The sequence below is a fragment of the Orcinus orca genome, chromosome 16 (genome assembly GCF_937001465.1).
Source record: "Orcinus orca chromosome 16, mOrcOrc1.1, whole genome shotgun sequence".
NCBI classification, from domain to species: domain Eukaryota; kingdom Metazoa; phylum Chordata; class Mammalia; order Artiodactyla; family Delphinidae; genus Orcinus; species Orcinus orca.
In genome coordinates this window covers 24,648,224-24,665,664 of record NC_064574.1, presented here as the reverse complement: position 1 = coordinate 24,665,664, position 17,441 = coordinate 24,648,224, and the positions used below count along the sequence as shown (strand labels likewise).

The 17,441-nt window shown below is 40.9% G+C and overlaps 1 protein-coding gene across 5 annotated transcripts in view; it reads right to left on the bottom strand.

Moving 5' to 3' along the window:
- EDEM2 (ER degradation enhancing alpha-mannosidase like protein 2) overlaps nucleotides 1-17,441 on the bottom strand; it is a 48,657-nt gene that overhangs the window by 20,540 nt on the left and 10,676 nt on the right. Inside the window, exons 2-7 of one of the 5 annotated variants that reach the window (XM_004272761.4) lie at nucleotides 11,842-12,053; nucleotides 10,154-10,294; nucleotides 6,796-7,004; nucleotides 6,452-6,562; nucleotides 4,568-4,607; nucleotides 2,464-2,569 (exon numbers count right to left, since the gene is read on the bottom strand). In XM_004272761.4, the coding sequence (XP_004272809.1) occupies nucleotides 2,464-2,569; nucleotides 4,568-4,607; nucleotides 6,452-6,562; nucleotides 6,796-6,902 (364 nt within the window). In that variant the 5' untranslated portion in view covers nucleotides 6,903-7,004; nucleotides 10,154-10,294; nucleotides 11,842-12,053. The other 4 variants (XM_049698897.1, XM_012534108.3, XM_049698898.1 and 1 more) reach the window with 4 other exon arrangements.

Below are 17,441 nucleotides of genomic sequence, written 5' to 3'. Positions count from 1 at the left end.
CACCATACACAAAAATAACCTCAAAATGGATAAAAGACCTAAATGTAAGGCCAGACACTATAAAACTCTTAGAGGAAAACATAGGCAGAACACTCTATGACATAAATCACAGCAAGATCCTTTTTGGCCCACCTCCTAGAGAAATGGAAATAAAAATAAAAATAAACAAATGGAACCTAATGAAACTTAAAAGCTTTTGCACAGCAAAGGAAACCATAAACAAGACCAAAAGACAACCCTCAGAATGGGAGAAAATATTTGCAAATGAAGCAACTGACAAAGGATTAATCTCCAAAATTTACAAGCAGCTCATGCAGATCAATAACAAAAAAACAAACAACCCAATCCAAAAATGGGCAGAAGACCTAAATAGACATCTCTCCAGAGAAGATATACAGATTGCCAACAAACACATGAAAGAATGCTCAATATCATTAATCATTAGAGAAATGCAAATCAAAACTACAATGAGATATCACCTCACACCGGTCAGAATGGCCATCATTAAAAAATCTAGAAACAATAAATGCTGGAGAGGGTATGGAGAAAAGGGAACACTCTTGCACTGTTGGTGGGAATGTAAATTGATACAGCCACTATGGAGAACAGTATGGAGGTTCCTTAAAAAACTAAAAATAGAACTACCATACGACCCAGCAATCCCACTACTGGGCATATACCCTGAGAAAACCATAATTCAAAAAGAGTCACGTACCAAAATGTTCATTGCAGCTCTATTTACAATAGCCAGGACAAGGAAGCAACCTAAGTGTCCATCATCGGATGAATGGATAAAGAAGATGTGGCACATATATACAATGGAATATTACTCAGCCATAAAAGGAAATGAAATTGAGTTATTTGTAGTGAGGTAGATGGACCTAGAGTCTGTCATACAGAGTGAAGTAAGTCAGAAAGAGAAAAACAAATACAGTATGGTAACACATATATGTGGAATCTAAGAAAAAAAAAAAAAAGAAAAAAAGGGTCATGAAGAACCTAGGGGTAAGACGGGAATAAAGACACAGACCTACTAGAGAATGGACTTGAGGATATGGGGAGGGGGAAGGGTAAGCTGTGACAAAGTGAGAGAGTGGCATGGACATATATACACTACCAAACGTAAAATAGATAGCTAGTGGGAAGCAGCCACATAGCACAGGGAGATCAGCTCAGTGGTTTGTGACCACCTAGAGGGGTGGCCTAGGGAGCGTGGGAGGGAGGGAGACGCAAGAGGGAAGAGATATGGGAACATATGTATATGTATAACTGATTCACTTTGTTATAAAGCAGAAACTAACACACCATTGTAAAGCAATTATACTCCAATAAAGATGTATAAAAATAAATAAATAAATAAGGGACTTCCCCGGTGGCTCAGTGGTTAAGAACCCGTCTACCAATGCAGGGGATACGGGTTCGAACCCTGGTGCAGGAAGATCCCACATGCCGCGGAGCAGCTAAGCCCGCGAGTCACAATTACTGAAGCCCACGTGCACAGAGCCCATGCTCTGCAACAAAGAGAAGCCACTGCAATGAGAAGCCCATGCACTGCAACGAAGAGTAGTCCCCACTCGCCACGACTAGAAAAAGCCCACCCGCAGCAACAAAGACCCAACGCAGCCAAAAAAAATAAACAGTTAGTTAATTAATTTAAAAAAAAAGAATCACTGGGTCAAAATTCATTGAAATGTGTAGATCTGTGCATTTCAGTATATGTAAATTTACCTTAATACAATGAATGATTCATTAAAAAAAAAAAAAAGATTCATTGGGAACCTGCTAAAAATACTGACTATGGGACCCAACCCAGAGATCCCAATTCATTAGATTTAGAGTGGAGTCTACACAGCTGAACTTTTTAAAATGTCCCAAATGCTTCTGATGGGCAGCCAGGTTTGGAAACTAATACCCTAGCCTTGCACTATGTAACACAGTAATTAGTAACCACATGTCACTATTTAAATTTAAATCCATTAAAATTAAATGAAATTTAAAATTCAGTTCTTCAGTTGCAGTAGCCACCTTTCAAAATGTTCAATAGCCACATGTAGCTAGTGGCTACTGGACTGGACAACACAGATATAAAACATTTCCATCAACAATGCAGAAAGTTCTAACAAACTTTCAATAGGCAATAAGCTACAAGAAGGCAAGGATTACATCTTTCTTGCTCTTGGCTGAAAGCCTGGTACCAAATATATGTTAAATATGTGAGTAATCCTGGCATATTTCTTTTCAGTCTTTTCTCTGTCCCCTGCTCACTTTCATGTCTGAAACTGATGAGGGATCCCGAGACCTCCCTACCCAACCCTACAGGAGGGAAGACTCTGTCAATCTGGCTTGAGTCAAGTGCCCTGGCAAGGCTGGCACTTAAGATCCTGTTTATCACCTCTTGGTTTACACAGAAGCCAAAATTCCACATTCTCCTTTCTTCCAAGGGCCCTAGAAGGCAGCCCTCACCTCGGATGTTGGTTTCAAACACAGAGGCGTTCACATCAATATCAAAGTCCACGTTGTCCTGGAGCACTTCAACCACTCTTTGGAATTCTGAGACATTCCCCAAAATCTGAAGGAAAGAGAGACCTGACAGTGAGGCTCTCAGGCTTGTGGGCACTGAAGATGCTAGATTCAGAGTCTAGGATCCTATGCTGGTGTGAATCCTACTTATTCAACTTCAGACCTACAGTTTCTGTTCTAGGACTGCTGGTAACAGGAGAAAACACTGAGAGCTGGAAATCACACAGACCCAGTATCAAGAGACTGGTAAAGTAAATTCTTTGGTACCAATTTAAGAATTTTTATGTACTCATTTAAATGAAACCAATATAAAGACTGTAGACCACATAAGGAAATCTTAGCTTGACATTTACAGTGGATATTTATTGTTTTTAACCTTGTCACATTCAGCCTTATAGAAAATACTGCAGGTTGGTTGGCCCAACATTGATTCTCAATCTTCTTTACCCTTGTAGCTCCCAGCCATAGAGGCTAGAAATCCACATATTTGCTTTCTCAGTCTCATTTGCTACTGGGTGATTGTGTTACCCAGGCAATTCTGAGCTTTGTAAAGTCTACTAGGGGCACTTCTCAGAAAGCTCCTGTTTTCCTAACAGAAAGGGACAAGACACAGTTGGCATGGCTTTTACTCTTTTTCTTTCTGCTTTGAAAGCAGACTTGATTTCTGGAGCTGTGGCAGCCATCTTATTAGGCCATGAGGTACTAAGCATGAGAATGAAAGTCAGTATACTAATGATGGTAGAATGGAAGGATACAAAGAGCATGGGGTCTCTGATGGCGCAGTTGAGCAGCTGATCCAATGCTAGAAATTACCTTCAATCAGATTTTCTTATACTTGAGAAAATTAAACCCTTTTGTTTAAACCATCAGTCAAATGCAATCCTGATGCCTTTTATTCTGATATCAGTGTTCCAATTTTCCCTTGAGGAATCACCTTTCTTCCACAGTCACTCCTGTAATTTGAAGAAGCTAACTCCATCCCTTCAGCTGCAAGAATGGGCACTTCACCTGGACCAGCCAACGTACTATATCCCTTGGCCAACTGATTGATTCAGGGATAGATGTGTAACCCAAGTCAGATCAGTGAGACTCAGTCCACGGAATTAATGGAAAAGGACTAATTCTCTCCACACACAGGTTACTAAATGAGTGGGATGTGCGTCTGGAGTTACCATTGGCTACCCTGCCAGCTTAAGGAGAGCCTGAGAATACAGCCAGCAAGGAAAGTAGAAATAAGAGATGGAGAAAGAGATTCCTAATGACGTTATTTAAATGTCTGGAACCAGCTGGGTTTGAGGTCAGTCTTTACCTGGACTTTTTAGTTATCCGACTCAGTAAATTTCCTTCCTGTCTAAATCAGTTTGATCACTTGCAGCTGAAACAATCCTGACTATCTCAGCATTCAAAGCCCTCTATGATTTATACCTAATCTATCCTTCTAACCATGTCTCTCACTGTTCTTCTGTCGACTTCAGTACCCACTATTCCCTGATTTTCTGCCCTCAGACATGCTGTTCCCTCTACCAGAAATCTCACTCTGTGTCTTCCCATTTCCAAATCCAACCTATCTTCGATTATCTAAATGTCACCTTCTCTAGGAATCCTTCGATTCCTCCAGCTGAAATTAACCTCTTCCTCCTTTAAAAGACTCCAGCAAGTTTATCCCCACAACTCTCAGGGCATCTATTTCTTTCCACATTATGAGAATCTTTGCATAGGCAGGAGCCTCCCTCATTCCTGCACTCCCCCAGAGGGCTGAGCACAGTGCATGAAGCAATTACTCATAAAATGTTTGTTAAATGATGACATGAATCTTTCTCCACATTGTAGCCAGTGATCTTCTCAAGACAGGAATCTCATTTCCTACCCTCTTCTTGAAAAAAATTCCACTGGCTTTCCACTGCCCCCAAATTAAAGATCAAAATGAAAGATGAAAATAAAAAGCCCAGGTGAAGAATTCATTTTTCACCCACAGTCAAGCTACCAAAAGAAGAAGGATATTGGTCATGCAGTGTTGGAGAGGAAAAGGAATAGATGAGACACTTACCAACAAGGTGTCCAGAGCATCAATAAGAGTCAGAGAAAAACTGTAAAAGGACAAAAACCCCAGCTGCTTAGTAAGAAAATCAAACAAACACCAGTTATTAAGGCTGCCCCAGATCAGAGACCCCAAAAACTAATAAGTGAAGCACAGCGATGCCTCTGCCAGTCCCACCTGAAATCACAACAGAGAAGCCATCGTGAAAATCGCCGGGAACCTCTGACCCATTTAACGTACCTGGGAGGTGGGCTGATGTATAACATCTCATGCAAATAGCTCGACTGTAGTTAAACACATTGCCTATATTCTCTGGCATTCTTCTCCACCATAGGGAGGCAGTATAAGATTGTATCTCAGAGCGCAGGCTTTCCACATCTAAGAATTTATCTCGCAGTGCACAGAACTGTAGCCTTGAGAATGCTCATGGCAATATTGTTTTTAGAACAGCAAAAAGCTAGAAATAACCCAAATGTATACCAGTTGAAAAGTGATTAACCAAACTGTAATACATTCAAACAATGCGAAACTATGAGGTGGTCAAAAAGATTGTTATCAAGAGTTCTATGGGCTAAGGGGAAGACATTCAAATTATATAGTTAAATGAAAAAGACAAGGTACAGAATAGGCAGTGTCGTGTGTCGTATTCTAACTGCATTTTTCAAAAAGAGACAATATAGACAGAAAGCAGATTAGCAGTTTTTTGGGCCAGTGGTGGTGGAGGGATTAACTATAAAGGGCCACCAGGGAACTTTCCAGTGTGACAGAAATGTTCTCTATCCTGTGATGGTGCTCACTACACACTTAAAATGGGTGCATTTTATATAAGTTACACCTTTAAAAGGTTATTTTAAAAGATACACATATACATACCTATATGATGGTATAAACCAAAAATATTTCTGGAAGGATACACAAGAAGGTTAACAGTGGTTGGAGTTCTAGGGTATGGGAGATATTTATTTTATTATATGATATTGGACTGCTTGAATTTGCCATTTACTTGTATTACTTTTTTCAACTAAAAAACGAAAACCAGCACAATTTGTGTTGAGCTTAATTTCTCCAGTCCCTAGCATATTCATTTGTAAAACAGAGATAACAGCAATTAACTCCTAGGGGTGTTAATTAAATGAGATGACACAAGTAAAATGCTTAGCACAGTGTTTAATCAAGGTTAGCTTCAGCTAAATGCAATGATTCTTCACTTACTCAGCAAGGAACAAGACAGAGAATTCCATCTCTCACAGATTTTTCTTCTAGTGGAAGTGAGAAAGACAAACTAACACATAAGTGAAAATGACAGTATAAGAGTGAGAAGTGCTACGAAGAAAATAAAAAGGGTGGTTTGTGAGAGTGACCTGTCGGGGTGGGTATTTAGGGGAACTGATGCTAAGGTGACAGTTTGAGCTGAGATCTCAAGAAGCAGTCAGGGGTGTGAGGGTAATGGGGGAAGTGGGTTTCAGTTACACTAACAACAAAGGCTCTGAAATTTCATGTTTAGGAGAGTTACATCCCCTCCTAGGCCTGTTTGCCCACTTATAACATGAAGGGGTTGGGTCTTCTGACTTTTTGAAGCCCTTCCACATATCCTAAGCCTCCAGAGATTTGCCCAAGTCCTAACAGCTGGTGTCTGTCACTGCTGTGGCCAGAGCCCGGAGGTCCAGACCACCAGGCTAACCCAGCCTTTTTCCACTATGGGAATCCAACTTCCCAGGAGGCTGGGTGGATCCTGGTGGTGCTGGCCTGAATTAGGGGGAACGCGACCCCACGCTAGCTAGGAGGTTTTTCTGGAACCGGTGAGATCATGAAGCCACCAGCTCCAGCATACCCGCCCGCCTAGGACCGGACTGCCAGACCTAGGCCGCCCCCTTGCTCCTCCGCTCGCACTACCTGCCCCAGGTGTCGTGCCCGTCACAGGTGAGAGGTCGCAGCTCGTCGTAGGGAAAGGCATTCTCCAGGTAGCTGTCGTAGGCGTGGTAGAACATGGCCTTGACTCGCGCCCTGGTGCGGGGTACGAGAAATAAGTCAGAGGGCCACCAAACGAAACCAGGCAGAGGAAAGGACAAGAATTAGGGCGGAAAATGGTAATCACCACCTGATTTCTGCGAAGAGCCCAGTGGCGGGGTCCCAGCAGGTCGGGGGGGGTGGTCTGGGATGGAGGGAATGGGGAAGGGACCAGGTCTGGGATTCCCATTCCCCAACTATGGAAGGGCGGGGAGCCTGACCCCCTTCACCTGTAGTGGGCGGGGTCGGGCGCGGTGCCATCCGGGCCGGGCGCACCATGGTGCAGGGGTAGCAGCGCACACAGGAGGCCAAACGGGACGAGCAGCCGGAAAGGCATAGAGCGCGTGCCCTGTCAGCGCCGCCGCTGCAGCAGCAGCCGCAGCCACCCGCACATCCTGCGACCCTCTGCTGGTTCTTCCGGGAATTAGGAGCACTGCGCCTGCGGGCCGATGAATCATCCATTCACTTCCGGACTACAAGCCCCAGAATACAATGGGCGGTGGAACCCAAGCAAAGAGCATCTTGGGACATGTAGTCTCTGAAGCGGAGATCAACGTGTCTTAAAAGACAGTGGCTAGTACAGCTACTATTATTAATTAATGTTTTAGCAACAGCATTTTAAAAATATTTCTTAAATTTAATTATTTTTATTTAAGTATAGTTGATGTGCAATATTATATAAGTTACAGGTGTACAGTATAGTGATTCACAATCTATAAAGTTTATAACTCTATTTATAGTTATTATAAAATATTGGCTATATTCCCTGTGCTATACAATATATCCTTGTAGCTTATTTGATACGTAATAGTTTGTACCTCTTAATCCCCTACACTTATGTTGCCCCTCCCCCCTTCCCTCTCCCCACTGGTAACCACTAGTTTGTTCTCTATATCTGAGTCCGTTTCTTTTTTCTTATAGTCACTAGTTTATTGGTTTTTTTAGATACCACATATAAGTGATATCATACAGTGTTTGTCCTTCTTTGTCTGATTTATTTGACTTAGCATAATGCCCTCCAAGTCCATCGAAGTTGTTGCAAATGGCAAAAGTTTCATTCTTTTTATGACTGAGTAGTATTCCATTGAATACATATACCACATCTTCTTTATCCAGTCATCTGTGATGGACACTTAGCTTGCTTCCATAACTTGGCAAATGCAAATAATACTGCTATGAACATTGGGGTGCGTGTATCTTTTTGAATTAGTGTTTTTGTTTTTTTCAGATATATACCCAGAAGTGGAATTGCTGGGTCATTTGGTAGTTCTATTTTTGTTTTTTTTGAGAAACCTCCATACTGTTTTCACAGTGGCTGTACCAATTTACATTCCTACCAACAGTTTACAGAGGTTCCTTTTTTTCCACATCCTTGCCAACATTTGTTATTTGTGGTCTTTTTGATGATAGCCATTCCTTCAGGTGTGAGATGATATCTCACTGTGGTTTTCATTTGCATTTCCCTGATGATTAGCATTGTTGAGCATCTTTCCATGTGCCTGTTGGCAATCTGCATGTCCTCTTTGGAGAAATGTCTATTCAGATCTTCTGCCCATTTTTTAACTGGGTTTTTTTTTTTTTTTGATATTGAGTTGTATGAGCTGTTTATATATTTTGGATATTAACTGCTTATTGGTCCTATCATTGGCAAATATTTCCTTCCATTCAGTAGGTTGTCTTTTTGTTTTCTCGATGGTTTCCTTTGCTATGCAAAAGCTTTTAAGTTTGATTAAGTCCTATTTGTTAATTTTTGGTTTTATTTCCTTTGCTATAGGAGACTGATCCAAAAAAACATTGCTATGATTTATGTCAAAGAATGTTCTGCCTATGATTTATTCTAGGAGTGTTATGGTTTCAGGTCTTACATTTATGTTTTAAATCCATTTTGAGTTTATTTTTGTATGTGGTGTTAGAGAATGTTCTAATTTCATTCTTTTACATGTAAGTGTCCAGTTTTCCCAGCATCACTTACTAAAGAAACTGCCTTTTCTCCATTGTATATTCTTGCCTCCTTTGTCATAGATTAATTGACCATAAGTGTGTGGGTTTATTCTGGGCTCCCTATTCTGTCCCATGGATCTATGTCCCAGTTTTTATGCCAGTAGCATACTATTTTGATTACTGTCTTTGTAGTATTATCTGAAGTCAGAGCAAATGGTTCCTCCAGCTCTGTTCTTCTTTCTCAAGATTGTTTTGGTTATCCAGGGTCTTTCGTGTTTCCATACAATTTTTAAGATTATTTGCTCTCGTTCTGTGAAAAATGCCATTGGTAGATTGATAGGGATTGCACTGAATCTATAGATTGCCTGGGGTAGTATGGCCATTTAAAAATATTAATTCTTCCGGGCTTCCCTGGTGGCGCAGTGGTTGAGAGTCCGCCTTCCGATGCAGGGGACACGGGTTCGTGCCCCGGTCCGGGAAGATCCCACATGCCACGGAGCGGCTGGGCCCGTGAGCCATGGCCGCTGAGCCTGCGTGTCCGGAGCCTGCGCTCCGTGATGGGAGAGGCCACAACAGTGAGAGGCCCACGTACCGCAAAAAGAAAAAAAAAAAAAAAATATATATATATATATATATATATATATATATATATAAATTCTTCCAATTCAAGAACATAGTGTATCTTTCCATCTGTTTGTGACATCTTCAATTTCTTTCTTAGCAACAGCATTTTAAAGGACTTGTGTACTAAGACTGTATGGGTACTTTAAATACATTATCTTTTTTTAAAACCACCTTATTAAGCATGAAGGCAGAGACCAGTGGGGCCTCAATATTTATTAGTGGATGTATTTAAAGATGGATGAAGAATGTTCAGCCTTTATCATAATTAGAATTTTATTGAGTTTCCCAAACGAGTTCCTTGCTAATCATGTAAGAGACAACTTACTTCCAAAGCTGCTACTCTCAAGATTTTCAGAAATCCCTTCAGTTCTAGGAATTCATGAAATCTTGACATTCCTTTCCTCCCATTTGGGACATGGTCACATCATCATGGTCTCTTCAGTCTCCATCCCAATGCAGAAGCTACCCCCTCCCAATACCCTGGACCATCTCAGCCCTGCACCTCAGGGCTGCAGCCCTGTAGGTTACCCCATGTGAGAATGAAGACCTGGGACACTATAGCTTTGAGAAGGTTGTGACCCATTTTTCCATTTTCCTTCTTGCAAGTTCCCAGAGTTTTGTCAGCCCTTTGGACCATAGCAACACACATGACTTTGGGCAGTGTGATGTGCAGTAGAATCAACCCTAGATTTGAAGTGCGACCAGGACTTCAATCCCAACTTTATCACTTAAAGCCTCTATATGTGACCCTAGGCAGGGCCCTCCCCTTCTGTGAGCCCAGCTTCTTCATATGTAAAATGAGGAATTTGAACAAATGGATCTCTGAGGTCCTTTTAACCTGAGCTTTCTGTGATGCTAGGATTGGCCATCCTCTGCTCTTTGCTAAAAAATGGCAGCTCAGTGCCTTGAGCTGCAATGAAGGCATGTTTGGTCTCCTTTGGTCCAAAGTCCTTGAAAATATCCCTCAGATATATATATCCTGAAATTTCGCCAGTAGATACGAGAATTAAAACCTTGACTTACCCCAGAGACCTTGAGGTTGTACAGTACAGAAGTTAAAAGTGTGGGCTTTAGATTTGAGCAGACCTGAGTTGGAATACTAGCTCCATCACCTGTTAGGAGTGTGGCCCCACCAGCTTTTCTTCTGAGCCTCATTTTACTCATCTGTAAAATAGAAATAATATTAGTATTATATTCACCTAATAGGATTATGAGGGTTCAGTGAGCTACTGCATATAAAGTGCTTGTCACAGTGCCTTTCAGAAGAGACAAACAAAAGATATTAGGATGCTTTTGGAAACTCTTCTTGGAAGTGCCAGATGGAAGGGAAAGGAGATGACAGTAAATTGAGACTTGGATACCAACACAGGGGCGCGGTGTTAGTTTTCCGTCACTATGCTAACAAATTATAATTACCACAAACTTGGTGTTTTAAAGCAACAGAAATGTATTCTCTCACAGTTCTGGAGGCCAGAAGTCTGAAATTAGTTTCACTGGGCCAAAATCAAGATATTGGCAGGCCCGGAGCCTCTAGGGAAGAATCTGCTCCTTGCCTCTCCAGCTTCCCAGGGAAAAGAGAATGTTACTGACATTCCTTGGCCTGTGGCCGTGTCACTCCAATCTCTGCTTCCGTGTTCACATCACCTCCTCCTCTGTGGATTAGTATCATATCTCCCTCTGCCTCTCTAAGGACACTTGTGACTGCATTTGGGCCCTACCTAGATAATACAGGATAATCTCCCATCTCAAGATCCTTAACTTGATCACATCGGCAAAGACCCTTTTTCCAAACAGGGTACACTTAAAGATTCCAGGAACTAGGACCTAATTGTCTTTAGGGGGCCATTTTTTTTTTTAGCCTAGCATAATAGGTACTAAGCATTTTTTGGGTCTGGGCCCTTCCATGCTATGAAACTCAGCCAGGCCTAAGTGTCCTTCTCTACATAAGTCCTGTCACTTATCTTCTTGTCTCCATTCAAAACTCTCATGTGGATTAAATGTTTGCAGGGAGAGTGGGGCCAGGTTGCCTGGATTTGGTAATGATCAGTCTCTTTTGATGAGCAAGATTGAAATACTCATAATTTTTCTTTGTTTTCTGTTTCTAGCTTGATAAAAATGTGCATTTCCACACTGTCACAGAGCAAATACAATCATGACTTATATTTTCACAATTTATATGGTTGAGTTCATCGTTTTTCATGAGAAAAACTCTTTTTTTTTTTAACCTTTTGGAATGTATTAGGTCTCTTCCTTCTTGGCTTTACCTCTCACTCTGTGATTATAATACTAGATTCTAAAGGTTGTGGTCCATCAGAGAAATGTCAATCTTGAATATTTACTCATGAAGACTCAGAGTAACCTTAATTTCCTGATTCAAAATCTGGAAATTGACAATGCTACAAAGGATGTCTGGGGATTAAATGGGATAGTGGTGAAAATTCTAGCACAGTGACTAGAACGTATTAATTTCTTAATAAATATTCTCTTCCCTGCGCCCCATTCCTCTTTTTTTAAAAGTGGGGGTATGTTAATTAGTTCCATTTATTGAGCATCTGTCCCTAATAATCCCAGCTTATAGGCAATAATTTCTGCCCTCAAGAACTTGAAGCACAGTGCTGGGTATACAACGAAGATTACAAGTCAAGCCACAGACCTTTCCCTTGAAATGCCTGAAATTTTGCTAGAAAGGAAAGACATCTTTTGGAGAATACCTGGAATCACAGAGTGTTCAAGTTTTCCTGTGCATGTTTGGAGGATGGGCAGAGTGTATTAATACCCCAGGTCAGTATTCTTGAACTCTGTGTCGAGTGGAGCAAGCCGTGGACTCGTGGTCAGAAGTCCTTCGTTCTATTACTGGTTTAGTCATTGTCTCTGTGTGATCTTGGGCAAGTCACTTTCCCTTTTGGGGATTCAGTTTCCAAATCTGGAAAATGAGAGAATGAGACTACCTTTCATACAACGAAAATGTTAACAGATTCATAGAGTTATTGCAAAAAATCAAGAAGCAGAATCCAATACCCATTAACTGCAGAAATTTTCCCCCAGAAACAATCAAGAAGCAGAATAAAACTGTAGGATGACGCTCCAAATAAAATCGGGTTATTTCCCAACTGAATAATAATAATAATAAAGAAGAGGAGAAGGAGAAGGCCAAAATGTCTAGATAATAGCAAGAATTTATATAGCAGTTACTATGTCCCAGGCTCTGTTCTTGGGATGTTAGTCCTCACCACGATCCTCTGACACAATACTATTATTATTACCATTTTAAAGATTTTAAAAATTGAGACACAGATTTTAAAAATTGAAGAGAGGTTTAGTAATAATCAACGTCTCACACTGAATAAGTTGTAGAGCCAAGATTCAGACCTAGTCTATATTTTACTACATTGATGAAATTAATGACAATTGTATAAATAAAAGTCCAAAACAGAATTAAAACGTGGGGATCTGATTGACTTCGGCAGTATCCTCTAACTTTAGCTTCATGCGATTCTACATTCACCATTCCCTTCCTTTTTGCTGGAAAGTCAGAATAAAAGGTTCCATTCCCTGAAGCTGGAAGCCCAGGCATTTTAGTTTTCCTTTGACCCAGTACTCTTAACTACTTTTAGCAGGGAAGTATCTGGAAGTTCCTTTTCTAGCATCTGGAGGTCATGTGGTTCAAGCAGATTCTCTCAACTCCCAGAGCAGAGCTTGCATACTACATACTTTTGGACTGCCAAGAGATAGCTAGTTTGTTCCTGGGAAATTTCCCATCTGTTGCTTTGTAGAAATGCTCGAATTTCCCGTCCCCAGTATATACAAAATCTAGAGCACGTCAGAGCCCTAGAACACGTTTTGTTTGTTTGTTTGTTTGTTTGTTTTGCGGTACACGGGCCTCTCACTGTTGTGGCCTCTCCCGTTGCGGAGCACAGGCTCCGGACGCGCAGGCTCAGCGGCCATGGCTCAAGGGCCCAGCCGCTCCGCGGCATGTGGGATCTTCCCGGACCGGGGCACGAACCCGTGTCCCCTGCATCGGCAGGCGGACTCTCAACCACTGCACCACCAGGGAAGCCCTAGAACACGTTTTTAATGCTCATATTCCATGTAAACATTCTCTAGGCTAAATCTGCCTAGAGAAACTTAGTCATCCTGGTTATATTTAGGCAAAAGTACAAAATCAAGAAATGACCACCCACAGATGGTCTCATAGTCTGGTTAGTCCCAGGCCCTGAGCCAGATTATAATCTTTGAGATCTCAAGCCTTGAAAATGGTATCCATCCCTCATATGCAATTCAAAACAAAAATAATCTTATTCTATAAAATAAAGGGAGGTGATAGCCAAAAGATGGAAGCAATGCAAGCATCCGTCAATGGATAACAGGATAAACAAAATGTGATATAAATACAATGGAATATTATTCAGTGTTAAACAGGAAGGAAATTCTGACACGTGGTACAACTTGGATGAACCTTGAGGACATGATGCTAAGTGAAATCAGCCAGCCACAAGAGAACAAATGTTGTATGACACCATCTATATGAGGTACCTAGAGTAGTCAAATGCATAGAGACAGAAAGTAGAGGGTGGTTGCCAGGGGCTGGGGGAAAGGCAATGTGTTACTGTTTAATAGGTACAGAGTTTCAGTTTTGCAAGATGAAAAGAGTTCTGCAGATGGATGGTGGTGATCGTTGCACAACAATGTGACTGTACTTAATGCCATTGAACTGTACACTTAAAATGGTTAGGACGGTAAATTTTATGTTATATGTATTTTACCACAATTTTCTAAATTGAAAAATTGAAAAAAAATAAATGGATAGTGGTCCCCAAAATTTCTGATTTTTTTCCATGTTGCCTACTGCACTGCCTTTTTGGAAATATCCAGTTCTTTCAAAAATATATATACATGTTCTTACGGAGGGGAGAGATATGTGCCTGCTTTGCTGATGCCCAAAGCAGATACTTCTTCTGCCTATTTAATGAGACAGAATTGGCATTACAACACCCCAGGCTGAAGGAAGGAAGAGCATAGGGTCCTGCAGGGTTCCCCACTCAGTCTACCAGTTCTATAGGTCCCAACTCTGATGCTGGGGAGAAGGAAAAAAGCCTAACAGAATGAAAATCCTTTCAGCAAATATTTATTGAGAGCCTTATAATAATAACCGTATCTACTAAACTAAACTTACCAGTGTTAAGAAAAACTAACTAAAACATGTTACTAAAGTAAAAAGATGATTATGTGACCTTTTGATGTCACAATAAAGCACTGATCAGCAAGTCTACTTAAGAGTCATCTGCCTCTGAAGAGCAATTTAACATTATTTACACAACTGATTAGGGCCCAGACATTTCACAATTCTGTTAAGTAATAGGACGGGATGATTTCCTTTTCTGTCTAGTAGAGAAGATAATCCTTAAGGTTATGGTTTTATTACCCTGTAGGACCTTAATCCATTTGAATATAATTTAGCAATATCATTTCAATATTTTTCTTTCCAGTGACTATAAAACCCCCAGTTTTCGGGAGGGGGAGGTGGCCGTGGTGGGATGAACTGGGAGATTGGGACTGACATGTATACACTAATATGTATAAAATAGATAACTAATAAGAACCTGCTGTATAAAAAAATAAAATAAAATTTAAAAAAAAACCAGTTTTTATATTCTGTTTTGAGCTAGCTTTGTCATCCTGCTAGCCCCCTTACTAATGAGTTAAATGAAATTTTGACCCATGCTCACTGTTTGTATGAGAATTATGTGTTTAACATGCTGAGAATTAGCCTTTACACTAAATGTCAGATCCTAGATTAAGCAATTCACAGACCCATGATACCCCTTTGAGGTAGTTTCTATTTTTATTCCCATTTTCCAGATGATGAAGCTGACGCACAATAAAAGATTAAATACTTTTCTAAGGGCCAATTATGTGCCACGCATTTTGCTGGTCACAATTTTCTCTCCTTCCCTAGATGTTCTATTTATTTGTTCATTCATCCAGTAAATATCTATTGAGCACTTACCATGTGCCAGGTACTCTACTAGCCTTGTGTTACAGAAACGTTAAAACCCATTCCCTGCCCTCTTACAGCTTTTGGTATGAAGGAGAGATGATGCTTAAACAGATAATTATCATGGAAAGAAGTTAGCTGTGATGAGGGGAGAGGGCTACGGTAGAACAGAGGGAATATCCAACACAGATTTGCGTGACATCAGGGAAGGCTTCCTGGAGTAAGAGACACCTACTCTAATAGGTATTAGGTGCGCCAAAAAGGGGGTGAGAATTATCTGAAGATAAAGTCTCCATTCCTTAATATAGTATGACAGACTCTTCATCGGACTCCTACTTACCTCTTCATATCACTTTGCCCTCCCCGCTGCCCACCTATTCCGTTTTGGCCACACTTAAGTACTACTAATTTCTAAAGCATGTTATATTCTTTCTCCTCTCATATTACATTCTTTTGCACCTTCTTCTCCCTCTATCTGAAAGAACTCTTCCCCACACCTTCTGCCCTTCCCCCACTGCCATCCTTCATTTGCCCTGCAGGACCACCTTAGGCATCACCTCTTCCAAGAAGCCTTCTCTGACTCCCAGGCTAAGTTAGAGGACTCTACTCTCATAAGCTCGATCCCCCTCATGCTCCCCAACCCCAGTCCTCTACGTGCTATAGACTAAGATAGCAAAAATACCACGTGCCCGGATCTGTACTAAGTGGTTCACTTATATCATTTCATTCTCACCACAACTCTATGAGACAGGTATTATTATTCTTCCTATTTAACTGATGGGCTCAGGGAGGCCAGGTGGCATGCCCTATATCCCACAGCTAGCAAGTGGCCAAGCTGAGATGTGAGCCCAGGCAGCTTCACCCCAGAGCCCATGGCCTCATCCTTGGTGTTACACTCAATACCACCTCTGCTCTGGGTCCTGGGAGGAGGAAGCAGGCTGAGAAGAGAACACAAAGATGCCTTCCAGGCGGTTACAGTCCAGGAGAGAAGGGGATAGAAGGTGACAATATAGCTACAATGAAGCTACCAGGGGAGGCAATGTTCCATTGGTTTTGTGAGTAGAGTGAGAAGTCAAATATAGCTGGGGTCATCCTGCAAGGCTTTCAAAAGGAAGTGGTATCCCAGCAGCGCTTTGAAGGAATGGAGAGGACATGGAGAAGTCTAGAGAAAAACAGCAGGAGAGTAAAATATATATAACAAGGATAATACCTCATGAAGAATTGTCTTCAACAGCGCAAGGTTAGTTTAACACTAGAAACAATGCATTTGCCAGATTAACAAATTAAAGATGGAAAATCATATGATCATTTCATTAGATGATGATAAAGGATTTAAAAAACTCGAAACATTTATGTTAAAAACTCAGCAAACTGGGAATAAAAATAATCTTCCTAAAGAAAAAAAGATTCTTCCTTACTCCAATAAACGGTATCTGGTTTTTTTTCAATATAGCAAACATCATAAAAGCTTTCCTTTTTTTTTTTTTTTATTCGGGACGCGGGCCTCTCACTGTTGTGGCCTCTCCCGCTGCGGAGCACAGGCTCCGGACGCGCAGGCCCAGCGGCCATGGCTCACGGGCCCAGCCGCTCCGCGGCACGCGGGATCCTCCCGAACCGGGGCACAAACCAGCGTCCCCTGCACTGGCAGGCAGACTCTCAACCACTGCGCCACCAGGGAAGCCCAAAGCTTTCCTTTTTAAGCCAGGAAAATGAAAAGAATACTCACTTATATTTTCTATCATTTCTATTCAACATTGTACTAGAGATCAGAGCCAGAACAATAAGTTAAGAAAAAGAAACTATAAAAACGAAAGGAAGGAATAAAACTATCACTATCTACTAATGATGTGACTATGCATATAGAAAATCGAAAGAATCTACAAATAATTACTGAAATAAATAAAATAGTTAAGGTTTCTAGATACAAAATCAATGCAATAAAATTATCAGTATCTCTATATACCAGCAATAAACAGAACATGAAATTTCTTGTAATTACCATTGTCAATAACATTTTAAAATATGAAGGACCTAGGGAAAAAAATCTAACAAAGGATGGGCAAGATGTCTAGAAAGAAACTCATGTAACTCTGGGAGACACCAGAGGAGATAGAAATAGAAATAAATGAAGAGATATACTCTATCATGCGTTGGACAATTCAATATTGTAAAGATGTCAATTTTCCCCAAAGCCATTAACACATTAAATGCAATACCAACTAAAATCCCAACAACTTGACAAAATGATTCTAAAATTTATGTATAGAAATTCAAGACTCAAAAATAGCCAAGACATGGGAATTCCCTGGTGGCCCA